The 13,321-nt window shown below is 47.0% G+C and overlaps 1 protein-coding gene across 2 annotated transcripts in view; it reads right to left on the reverse strand.

The window, feature by feature from the left end:
- The window catches only part of GNAO1 (G protein subunit alpha o1), a 138,845-nt gene that overhangs the window by 38,542 nt on the left and 86,982 nt on the right, over positions 1 to 13,321 (reverse strand). For both annotated transcript variants that reach the window (XM_015639867.3, XM_015639868.2), the window contains exon 4: positions 7,633 to 7,793. In XM_015639867.3, coding sequence (XP_015495353.1) covers positions 7,633 to 7,793 — 161 coding nt within the window. The remainder of the gene's footprint in view (positions 1 to 7,632; positions 7,794 to 13,321) is intronic.

Genomic DNA, 13,321 nt, shown 5'->3' on the forward strand with positions numbered 1-13,321 from the left:
ATCTGTCCAGCTTGGCAAGGCTTGTCCTAAGCTGGAGTGGCTCCTCCTGGGCTGCCCATGGCTGGTGCAAGCAGCTCTGTCCCAGAGTTTTGCTACATGCTCCCTGGACTGCAGCAAAGTCCTTTTTCAACTTTTCCTTACAAACTGGGGTGATTTCTGGGATAGGACTTGGGGAGGGGAGGCACAGGCGGCTGTGCATCATCTCCCCATCACACTGCCACCACTGGTGCCTGCAGACCTGTGTGGGAAACAGCTTGCTCCATCGTGGAGCCTGGCTACAAAGAAATCCCTGCGTTCCTGCCATTCTTTTCCATTTAAGGATTTCAAACGGATAGCAAATACATCAGGAAACCACATGCCACCGCCACGCTCACCTCCCAGCATCACAGATGGTGCCAGACCTGACGCCAGCCGTGTGAAGAGCCTCGGCATGGTGGTCTCCTGACAGATTGTCCTGCAGACACACTGCAGAATCAGGAGGCTGAGAGCAGCCGGATGGTCCCACGTGGTCACACGCATTGCTGGGGGACAGGGCTCCGAGCCCCTGGTGCATAGAGCCGGGTGCTGGCTAGCTGGCATAAAGCAGGAATCACACACAGGGGAGGACATATGCCTTGCTAGAGCTATCCAATTCCCAAGGAGCTTCTAGGAGCAATAGTTGCCCTGAAAGCCTCTCTGGTGCACCCCTCAGGAGGTGCCCCATCTCCTGCCCTCAGCCTGTGAGTGATGCTGTTTGTCTTGCAGGGCAGGGTGTGATGGTGGAGCTGGGGGCACACGGCACATCAACGGTGCGGAAAGGGAGAGGGAAGCTTGGATTCCTTGGCTTTGCAGGGGAGGAGGAGCAGGGGCTGTGAGTTCCCAGGAGAGTCTGGACTCCCTGGCTGTGAAGCTGCATCCCAGCACTGCCATGCCCTGGTGTGATGAGGAGATCAGGGTGAAAGGTGGGAGACGCAGTGAGGGGCTCACTGCAGGTGTGAGTGCTGCCTGTGGAAGGGCAGAGATGAAGAGGGAGGCTGCAGCCAGCAATCGGGGCAGCAGTGAAAAAACAAACCGAACGGAACAAAAAAAAAACAACCCCAACCCTTGGTGGAAGTCTGCCAGCTCCAGCTGGTTTCATAAGGACATTTCAGCCTAAAAATACACAAATACTCAGCCAAAAAAAGTCAAATCTTTCTGCGCCGAATCTGTCACCCACAGCCCTTCACAAGGCAGGAAGAAATTCCTGTTGGGTCTGTCAGTCGGAGATGAGAACAGATTATCCGGGGTTCAGGACTACGGTTCAGCAGGCTTCCTTGGGGGGATGCCCTGTGCTGTGTTTATAGATGGTGCTGGCTGCTCCTCACCACTAAGCAAAATGTGAAAGGAGAAGAGATCATTTCCAAGTTCTTGCAGTGTCTCCTTCTCTAGGCAGCGTGAACTACCTCAGCTCCTACCCTTTTGGTATGAGCTTTGCCAAAATGGGGACAGCCCTGATCTGATGAGTCCATTTATTTGTGTCTCATTAAATACCAATTTAGTTAGTCAAGATGTCAAGATTTTACTAATCCCAGACCAAAGACAACACAGTTACGATGCACCACAGAATGAAAAATGGCAGGGAGGTAATAGGTACTGCTGTGCCTTTGTCCTCAAGGAATGAACTACCTATGTAGCTTCTCTGCTCCTCCTTGCAGGGCAGTCTGTATCTCCTGTGTCTCTTCAGAGCTGTGCCCCAAAAGAGGGTGGGTCTGGTGGAGCTCTGCCTCTGCCTGGGGTCTGAGAGGGGCCAAGTGGGATGGGCACTATAACAAGATCCAATGTCTTATGATGATGTTGTTATGCAGAGTCCTGCAGATCTGTGCCTGTGAGTTTTCTGTCAAAGAAGCTCAATTCTCCTGCACTCCTTTCAGAGTTTGGTGGGATAGGGAGGTGAGCGTCACTTAACACCTGCTGTCAGGATAATCTGATGTGGTCTCCCCTCTGCTTTGGGCCAACAGAGACAGCCTCTGGAGAGTTTGTACCCAATTTTGATGAAATTGTGTGTTCCAGGTGGGTGAAGACTGAAGGGGAAATGCTGGAAAACATCAGCTGATTTAAAAAACAATGTCTTTCCTATTGTGTTCTTCCTGCACCTCACATCAACCCTAGATGAAGCCATATAACAACAGTAATTCCTTAATTTATGAAGATAATAAAGAAACCTAAGACCTGTACCAAGCCCAAACACTGTTAGACTATAACAAGCTGAGGCTCAGATAGCCTGTGTCTCCCTCACCTTACACTGACAAGAAACAGCCCCACTCCAGAGCCAGCACCAGCAGATATTGCAGAGCTGCTCCTCCCTGGAAATAGATTTGCATCTCATTTGTGGGAATGGAGCAGGGTTGGTGATTCCAGTCAAGCAGCTTTGGCCTTTATGGACTGTTTTGTTTTTCTTGTTGTAGGGGGAACTTGATTATTCAGAGCTGGTGGGCATATTTACTTGCTGGGGTAAATTAAACCATAAATTCAGACAAATGTACTACCTCTACACTTGTGATGTATTTTTCCTTTCTGCTTTATTGGGCTCCAAGACACAAAGGTGGATTGTTCAATAAACAGCGCAATGCAAGTCATCCCAATTAATTGGATTGTTCCATTTATGCTGCTACTGCCTCCAATTAAATGCAAGGGAGTGCAAGTGACAGGCACGAGTAAGATGGGTGTGCAGAAAACCATATTCTAATGCAAAAGCTGTGATGAGAAAATGGAATCTACACACCTGATGGGAATATTAATGCAAAACCTTGACCTATAATTTTTCTTTCTTCAGTCTGAGTGTGCCAGAAACAATTGCAGCTCATTAAAATGGATCATCTCCTGACAGTCATGCATAATGACCAAGTCCCACAAGTCCCATGGTTTAAATGTTTGCCTCGCTGGTGAAGCCAGCAAGGTAAATGTTTAGACCATAGGACTTGTGGGATGTGGACATTATCATAGAGCTGCATGGTCCTGCATGACCAGACACAGGAAACTGCAGCAAACCTCGGAGACCCTTTGTCTCTTTTAAACCCAGTGTTATCAGAGAAAGAGTGAAGGGAAAAAAAAACCAAATCCAAGACCACCAGTGTGGGCTGGACCTCTGGAGTTCATCTGGCCCATCCCCCTGTTCCAAGCAGGACCAACTTCAAAGTTCGAATCAGTTTGAAAGTTAGCTCAGGTGGCTCAGTGCTGAGCACTTCCAAAGATGGAGATTTTACAGCCTCTCTGGGCAGTCTGTTCCAATGCTGCCTTGTCAGGGCTCAATCTGGAAGCCATTCACCACATCACAACAACATCTGGCTCTACTTTCTTAACTGCCTTTTTGATGCAAAGTGTGTGTTGGCACGTGGGATGCAGTAAGTATCGGTAGGGAAGGTGATAGCATCGTGCAAAGACAATTCTTTTGCAGGGAAAATAGATCAGAAAACAGTCCCACACAAGATGGGGTGAGAAGGAAGGCACTGCAGTATTTTATTCTGAGTCTGGTGCTGTTTTTCTGTAAGGCACTGCCAGACCAGTTCTTGAAGATGGAACAACCAAAATATTGTCCAGTTTGGGCTTGGTACTTGGCACAGACTTGAGATGTCAGTGCAGTGGTTAGCTGTGGTAGAGCAATAAACACAATTGCATCTCTCTTTCTCCACTGAGCAGTGAGGTCTGTATCCCTCTTCAGAGGCACCTCTCCCTCCCTTGGCTCCTGATGGAGGGAGCCAAAGGCAACAAGCTTCCTAGCCCTGACACCTCTGATATGTGTGAAGATGGATGGGTTGAATGCAGGCCTAAAATATTTTACATTTTCACGGTAGTTTCACAGCCCTGGCATTATCAAATGATCTTTCAAAGTACTTGGAAGCAGGAGGAGAAGAACTTGAGAGAGGTTCTAGCTTTTTTGTGTCTGTGTACTTGCAAACTGTCTCTGCCTACACATCTTGCAGGGACTGTTCCTGTTTGGATATGCACACGGAAAATCAGTGCTCGTGTGGATGCTCTGTCTGCTCCATTTCCCCCTCAAGTTTGGAGGCTGTTCAAAGCAGGTCCCCATCCCTGGGTGGTTAAGATCAGACTTGCCCCGTGTGCTGCACTCCACTGACCAGCCTAGTTAGGAACTCGAGGCTAGGAAACACAAGACAATTTTAAAATCTGAACAAAAGTAGGAGATTAAGGAAACCAGCTGGAAACCTCTATTTTGCTGATTTTGAAAGCAAAATGTGGGTCACAGATGTGCTTCCACAGACAGAAACTGGCTGGAGAAGAAAAAGACATCGGCATTGCCCAGACTCTTTGATGATCAGAGGTAGATTTAGCTCTTAGGCATAGAGACAAGAAAGGAAGACGAGACTAAGTAGGAATAAAAACATAATCAAGATATTAGGAATGTAGAACGCAAGCCACCCGTAAATTTGCCTTAGGGAACTACGAAAAAATGCAGTAACAAAAAAAGATGAAACCAATTGCTACATCTTACTCTCTTCCCTTGTCTTGCCTTCCTTATGGTTTTGCTTTTTGCAGTCCAAGACACAGGGGGTCCATTACAGAACCTTCCCTCTTCCTTGATCATGTTTTTTTCTTTGCAAAAGTTCTGTTTTTGCTCCTTTGCAGTAGCTATGAAATCCTTGCTAAAGACCAGCTGACTTTAGAGCCCAAAAGAAACAAAGCTTTGCAGGAAATCCATACTGTCTGCATGTATCAGAGGCTAGAAAGCCATGTGCTCTGGCCCATCTGGCTCCAGAAGGGAGCTAATACTTCTTGTTTAGTCTAACACAAAATATTAAACTTATTTTCAATGAAATTGATGACAGACTGGTAAGAGCCATGCTGCCGACCCTTGCAGGCTGTTGGTTAGCCTGTGACTTGGTCTCCCAGGGGCTGCAACAGAAGGCCTGTTGTTCCAGCCATTTAAAAAAACTCAAGGTAAAGCACTGGAAGAACAATTAAGGACAACAGCAGCACTGACTCAGAGAAGCCCAGGTGGTGGTTCCTCAGAAATAGCCAAGCAGCAGGGGGAGGTTCTGAAAAGCACTCAGGGCATTTGGTGGGTGGTTTCTGGGGTGAAGGGAAGTGCCAGGAGCACTCCTGAAGGTCTCAACCTGTGCTAGCCATGACCTGGTCACTTGGTGCCTTCAGGCTTTGTGACATGTGCTGAGCAGCCATGCAGCACAATCACCAACTCCTGCAGGGAACTTCCCTCCTGCCAGCAAAATGCCAGTTCCTACAGCTTAACACCAAGAGAAGCCTGAAATGAAATGCTAGTGCAGCTCACTCCCTGTCAGTGTTTTTCAGACTTTGAGGAACTTATAATTCTGTTCTTGTCTAGAATTTATTTTTCTCAGCCCTAATGAAAACACATTTTGTAGTTGTTAGTGTTTCAAATCGAGTATCAGTGTCAATAAAGACAAGCCTTTTCCCAGGGTGGGAAAAAATATAAAACTGTCTCAAATCTTCCACTCATGCAAAAGTAAACAACCCCAAAGCATTGAAGAATTCAATACAATATATGCCTCTTTTCACTGAGAGTCCACTGGGCTTGAATAAGTGCCAACTGAGCCCTCACTTGCACCACCATCTCCTGATGGCACCAGGGCCTAGCAGTGTAGCAGGATGTGTGATGGTGCCCTGCCATGTGAAAGCATCTCTGGTCCCAGGGGTGGAACCACCAGAAGCTCCTAAACACCAGCAGGGCTGTAAATGAGAAGGACTTTGTTCTCTCCAGCTTCCTCATCCAACCTAACCCAGAGAAAAAAGGTGTCCAGCCACAGCACAACTCACAGTGCAGCTAAGGAGAGAGGCAGCACAGCACTCCCCTGGCAAGGAGGGTGATCCATCCTCATCTGGATGCAAGAGATTTTGTCAGAGACACCAGAATTCATTTGGCTGGGCTGCAGCCCCAGATTGAAATTGCTGTGAATACTACAGCACAGCCTCTTCAGTTGATGTCTAGAAACTGCTTGTGGTTTCAGAGCTCTTGCTGATGAATTGCCCAGCAGCTGGTCATATTGGGAAGGCTCTACTTATTATTTTCAACTGCTATCTTGCATGGAAGGAAAATCAAAATACTTTCCTCAAGGTAATTGGCTCAAAAACAATTGAAGATTTTTCCACAAGGTTGTAGTGCAATTAGGACTGGCATTTTAGATAATTTATTTCTCTAAAGGTATGTTTATGCTACCATACCCTTACTTTGTGGGAAAAAGAAAAAGAAAAAAGCTGATGGCAAGAGAAAGCTGATTTTGCTATTACAGGCAATGAAATATAGATTAAACCACCTAGTACTGATTAAAAGGCAGCAGAATGCCAGGATCATCTCTGAGGTGTGATTATGGTTGGGTAGGATGCTGTGTCACCAAGCACTGATATGCAGGTTTCCCATTCAGTTTTCCATCAATGCCAAATGATGTGTTATCACTTGCCTTCTGCTGCAGCCCCTCAAGAGCTGCACTCCCCAGCTGCCCTGCCAGCTTGGATGGGAGCAGCTGGTGCAGCTGTGAGCACCAGCCCCACCACACAGAACAAAACCAGCAGCCACACCACTGCCTAGGTTGTGTTTTGATAGATATCCAGGAACACCCCAAGCAGAGATGCCAAACAATCCAAACATGCAATAACAACTCCAGAAGTGCATGAAACAGCTGGTGAACTTCATTTGGGATATAGGGACAGCCAAAAGCATGGACATAGCATTGCCTGACACCATTGGGAAGCCTCTTTTTCCCTGACTACCAAGAGGTCCAAGAGTACAACTGAGGAAACCAATGCTCTCTGCTTGCCTGTTCCTTATGTTTGTACTTAACCACCTTTGGCTGACTCTTGCCCAAGACACAGTCCAGGACCAGGGGAATTTTGCCTGACTGCAACAGATGCTGTGATTGAAATTATGGGATGAAAACCTTTAGTCTCCTGGCCTAGGTGGAAGCAAATTAATTGGATCAATTATCATTACAAATGGGTCTGAACTGAAACTGGGGAGACACAGAATGCCTCTTCAGAGCCACAGCAGCCATTTATGGGCAGATGTCCAGTCCTTATGACAGTATGAACCAAAGCCATGGATTCAGACAATCACCATTGAATGACATCTGGATGTGGTCTGTAATTGTAGGGAAGCCACTGACTGTATTACAAGAGGAGCTCAATGGCCCTGGAAAGGTAAAGACATCCCTTACCCTTGGCTGTAACCCAGCTGGTCCATCAGTACACCATACAACTATGGAAGTACAGTGGGAAAGAAAAGCAAACAGAGGAAAGAAAAGCAAAGCCAAGAGCTGTATTGCTGTACAAAGCAGGTGATCACACCCTTCTACTTTCCATCAGATAGACAAAGGAGCCATCTGCTGTGCCCACAGGTTGATCTGCCTATATTCACTAGATCCATGTTTGCAAAAACCTACCCAGAGACATTAGGGAGCAATTTGGGAACCTGGCCTTGGGGTCACAGACCTGACCCCAGACTGGCCAAGAGGGGACATGACTGTCCTGCCCGATCCTTTGGGCTGTGCAGCACCCTGTGACACAACACACGTCCCAGACTGTAAGCAGAGACATGTTCAGTTCCACTGCCATGAGATCATTCACTCCAGTTAAAACTTTAACAAATCCAAATGCATCTTCTTAACGTGAAAGAGGGCTACTCACTATTGGGCTGAGTCGTTAAGTTGATATTCCCGGGACCGGTTGAAGCATTCTTGGATCCCAGAGTCTGCCCAGAGCCTCATCATAGCTGACAGCAGCTCTGGAGAGAAGGGCTCTGTGTCCTCCATCCGACTTACGACATCGCAGACCATCTTGGCATCAGCCTGCAGAGGAAAGAAACAAGAGGTCACATAGATGCTCAAGGCAGAATTTGGAGCCAGAGATTTCAGAAACAGCTCACCAAGCCATCAGGAGTAAAAAGGCTGTGTTTCTTGGGATAGGGCTTTAGCATCTACACTGTGTGATCTAGCTGAAAGGGCAAAAGGAGAATAGAGGAAGGAAATCACAAGGAAAAAGATGGTTTGTACAATCCACCTCATATAAGCAAGTATTTCTATTCAACAGACAAAGCAGTCTGCACTGGACATGTGTGGAATTTCATAGAAACAGAAATTCATACATGTACAAGGATATTTAAAATTGTTAGCAACAGTGCCTGCTTTAACTGAATGTAGAACCCTGCTGAAATGGGGGCTTTTTATCAGAAAGAACAGCAGAAAGACTCCAGAAACAATTTTTTCCAGATGCTGGTTTATTGCTTTTCCTGAATTCTTGTTCTTTGCTATGAGCCCCTGCTATGAAGGCTAATTCATGTTAATGCAGACCACCTTGGCTGGCTGTGGTGCTGTGTGACTCAGAGGGAGAGGAATCTCCCACAGTTATGGAGCATGGCAGTGAGGGCAGGCGCAGCTGGCCATTTTCAGATGGAGTCTTTTTTGGTGAGAAAAATGAGATTCACTGGGACAGCAGCTTTTCCAGGAGGATAGTGCTCTGACACAATTTGGGTCCGGAAGATGTCTCAGATTTAGGATGGGAACATCTAGACAGCCTTGGAATAACTGAGTTCAGCCCCCCTGTAATAGTCCACAGTGGCTGATGCTTCACTTGTTTGTGAAGCAGGACACTCAAATTCATGACCCCCTTTGCTTGCTTTGCAAGAAGTAAATGACCCACAGCACCCACAGACTCCTGAAACCTTTGGGATGTTGACTAATCTGCTGAGTTTTTCTTTCATTGCTTTGAAAATGTCTCATATTTCTACTAGCTGAAACAAACCCAATTATTTTTGCTATAATTAATTGGAAAATAGGAGCTCTTGTTCCTTGTGTCTGTGCAGCAAACTTGTGAAGACAACCTTCTTGTTTTACTACCTGATCTCTTGTCTGCCAGACTGAACCCAGTCTTGGCCAAATGCAGGTAGAAATCTTTGCCTTCCAGGGTGTTTGATCTAAGCCAGCTAGTGCAGACCAGAAACACAAATCTTGAGAGGGGAGTGCAGGCTCTCTGCCCATGCTTTGCTGGCTAGAATTAGAAGTGCCATCATTGAGGAGCACCACAATAACCTCATTGTATGGATGGGAATGACAAGTGTATGACAGGATCTGCATGGTCAGGATCAAAACTCTGTAGCCTCTTTGTTGAACTCTGAAACTGTGGAAAAATTGCAGGGCACCAAACTGAAAGCACTGGAGACTGAAGCTGCTGGAGATTTCAGTGCTCAGTGAAAAAGCCTCAGATACCCTGAACATCTAGCCTTTATGGGCTGAAGAAGTCTCAGTACTGTATGTCTCAGTACTGTATCCCATAAAACTTAATGGGGTGGACTCTGCTTTGAAGGCATTATGAACATAAAATCTTTCTCACAGAGCACTTAACTTTATATTTTAGTGCCCAGGAATCCTCCCAGCCCTCTGTACACTCTGCTCATTTTTGAGAGAAAAGTATTGGTGACTCACACCTCAAAGCCAAGACAAACGAAGAACCTTGAAGAGTTCAGTTAATTTCAAAAGCTTGTTTTCTGCCCCGGAGTGCTTTGTGAGCTGAGTGAATATTCATAAATCATCCGTATGGTTTGCCTGCCCTGCTGGAGCTGCAATTTTGCTCTTTTCACAGACTCTAAATGACATAAAACCTGCTAATGGCTGCGGTCTGCCTTGGCGCCATTATTTGTGCATGGGTGATGCGGGAAAAGCATCCATGCTTCCAGTCAGGTAGAAGAATGTCTTTCTGTGTTATCTTGACTGCTAGAGGGGGTTATAGGTGTAAGTCACAGATCTGTCCATCTGTCTGCAATGGCAAAGCACATTTGAAGCTCTCCAGCTGTCATGGGCATGGTCTGGGCTTCTTCTGAGTTTCGTGGATTTAACTGCAGGCTGCTTTTTGCAAAATATCAGAGGGAAGGGCACAGTTATATTTTCTGTGCTGGGAAATAGCTGCATCACCTTTTCAGCTACTGAGACTTGTGGCAGTTCCCCGTGAGTAAGATCCAGCATAGGGGGTTTTGAGCAGAAGACAGAGATGAACAGCAATGCCGAGGCAGAATGGGAGTGACCAGGCACAGACATTTCTGGCTGTAGTTATCTGTGAGTCTGTTGGGTCAGAAGTGGGGCTGAGCATATAGGGCAGGGGATTATTTTGGTACATGCTCCTCTGCAGTCACTGGAGGTCCCTTTTGGGGACAGGAGAGGCTGTCCTCCCACAGCATGGAGACCTGCCTGCAGGGCAGACTGAGAGCAGGCTGAAATGGAAGAATGTGAAGGAAAGTTTAATGCTCCTGCTGAAGAGTAATAAAAATATTCCAGACTTAGTTTTATTTTGCAGAGTGAACCACTGAACTCTTGGTTTTACAGATCCAGAAAAAGCAGGTGAAATGAGTACTTTTAAAGATACCTCTTTCCCCTACCAAGGCTGAAGTCCCTCTGTCGAGGAGCATGGGGCCATCGAGGAGTTCAGGCATTTGTTAGATGATTTAACGAGCAATTAAGGATCCAAGAAGAGAAGATACCCCTTTCTTTTCTCACTCTCCAGGCTGTGTCTCAAGCTGGGAATGACATTAAAATCTCCAACTCCCCCTGGGCCCAGCAGGTAGATTTTTAAATACTGCCTGATTGACTTTTCCCTGCCTGCCTCCCCCGGGTCTGCTGCTCCTGCTTTTCCCGAGGTGAGAGGAGCCGAGCCTCCCGCCAGGCTCTGCCTCTGTACTTCAGCCAGCAATTAAATAAAGCAAAACAAAACAGGCCAACAGCCCCCCCACTCCCCTGCCTTGCAGTTCCCATCTGACAGGGCTGTCGTTAATGAACATCACGGTGGTATTTCAGCTACCTCGGGAGCTAAAAATAGGCAGTGCTTGGCCCCTGGGATTGCTGGAAGGAGCTACAAAATGGTGCAGGGCTCATTCCACCACTGCTGCCTCTGCCTTTCCCAGCTGCTCTATCTCCTGTCTCCTCGGAACGAGACATCTGGGAGGAGGATAAGAGGTCAGGCTGGTCTCCTTCATGCTGGTTCTTATCCAGCATGAGCATCCTAGCCTATCTCTGCAGCACTCCCACACCTCCTGCTGCCACTCCAATGGCTTGCATTTTCCATAGCAGGTGAAACCCTAACACCTGAGCTGAATGCCTTTGGGCTGTTCATTATGGAGAGTGGGATTTGTCACTTTGTGTCATTCCTGAATGCTGATTGCATCCACCTACAGCAGCAGAATTAAAGCTCGCTGGGCATGGCCTGGGGAGACAGCTGAGCTTAGAGACCGTGGTAAGGTGAAATTGTACATCCAGGCTTTAGATATCGGGCCAAGAGACCAAAAACTCTGCTGAAGAACAAACCTCTGGTTGGGGAATGGAGAGGGCTCTGTAAGGCCAGAGCAGTGTCTGAAACCCATAGGCAGATGTGAACAAGAAGCTTGTAAACACAGCGGGAAGTTGGCATGTGTCATTCCTAACCCCAGGTTGCCTACCTGTGCACCACACTTTTGGTATAAATCCAGTTCAAAAAGGGATCTGCTCTCTCCCTAACCTGGACATGACTGCAGTTATTTAATTGTCTCCCATATGTCACTGTCACCAGGCTCACAGCCTGTGCTCAGCATACAAACTTGTGACTTCACTTGCAACAGCCACACAGCCCAATTAATGTGTTACCTGGCTGGAAGGGAGAGGGGCCCTTCCCTGCAGTCTGACACTACTGGCAGCTGCGTTTGTCTCTGCAAGCAAGTTATTTTCCATCATACCGATACAGTTCACCCCTAATTACTCGTTCCTCACCACCACTCATGACTTGTGCTCATGAAGATACGAGCAGAGCTGCACTATGAAGGTACCAGCAAAGCTGCTCTGCTGCCCTGGCTGCTGCAGAGTCACACTGGAGTAGGACCCAGGTCCCCATCTCTGAGTATCCCAGGGCAAACCCTGGCTCTGATCCTTTGAAGTTGCCTGGACACTGACTAGGAGACTTTCCCCACCCCCCACCCCCCCAAAAAAAAGGAATAGTTTTCTGGAAGGGAAAATTTAAGGGAGAGGCAAAACCTTGTGTGAAGCTGTGTGGTACAAATCTGCTAAACCCTGTAAGAGCTGTGCTGTGTTACAGCCACTGAAGATATCAGCTGGTGTGCCACACTGTACTGTCCTTTCCTTTTGGTGAACTAAATCCCAGTAAATATCAATTTTTTTTTTGCTGTTATTTACTCTGATTAATGATACTTGTCACTTAGCCTATCTCAAAGGTTAACCCTGGGGCAATTTCCTCTGGTGGCTAGTTGTACTAGGAGCTGCTTCTCAGAACATTTCAGAAAATTCATGCACTGGGGGAAAAGATAAGCACTGCAATTTGGCTGGTGGTAAGGCAAATCAGCACAGTACCAGCCATCAGCAAGCAATCTTGTGAAAATAGTAGTGGCCATCATGAACCTGGGGGTAATCAAACTAATGTCTTGAGACTATCCAGCATCCAAAAAGGACATCCTTGCAAGGGAACCCTGCGGGGGATCCAGATCGTGACCTCAGGGCACAGCAGTGTGTGCCTCTGCTACTCCTGTGAGAAATGATGTCCTGTAACTTCACAGCAGAACGTGTCTCATAAACTGAAAACCTCCTGCTTCTCCTTACAGAGTGGCTCAGAAATATGGACCCCACTTCCCAGCCAAAGACATTTTGGGGGTTGCATTGCAGCAAAAGCCAGTGATTTTCACAGCATTTCAGCCTGAATAAATCCTGGAAACAAAGTATGGCTGGTGAATGTGCCTTTTCCAGAGACATCCAGGGCCCAGCTCCAAGTCCACAGAAGTTTTTCTAGACACCGAATAAATAGCTACATGTATGACTCTCCCCCTCACTCTCCCTCTCACACATCTGTGTTTCAGAGCTGACCTCTAGATCTGTGGAAGTCTCTCTGGCATTAAGCAGCTGCTGTGCATCGTGGGAGAGACAACTTTCCTCCTGCACCCTTCCATCTACCCTCAGAACATGTAATTGAGGCCTCCCACCTCGGCTTGGCATTTGGCTTGCTGAGAAATCCTGGAAGGCACTGAACAGGTAACAATCTCTCCAGTGGCTTATTAATATCTATCCCTTTGGAGATTACCTTGAGGTGGGCACCCAAACTTCCCTTCTTCACTCTTGTTAGCTGGAGGTGGAAATGCAAAGCTCTGGACACAGATCTCAATGGTCTGGGAAAGGGGTTTACACAAAAACTCAGTGTAGTGCTTTCTAGCAGTTTGCATCACACAACAAAGCTAAGCTTAAAAAGTTAAGTTAGAGATGGCTGGCATTCCACAGAGCCACAGTAGCCATCTACCCTTGTGTAAAGCTCTCACAAAAAGGTTGGCTGGCTTGGATACAATGCTGAAGGGCTGCCG

This window comes from Parus major, chromosome 11, assembly GCF_001522545.3.
Source record: "Parus major isolate Abel chromosome 11, Parus_major1.1, whole genome shotgun sequence".
Classification (NCBI taxonomy): Eukaryota; Metazoa; Chordata; class Aves; order Passeriformes; family Paridae; genus Parus; species Parus major.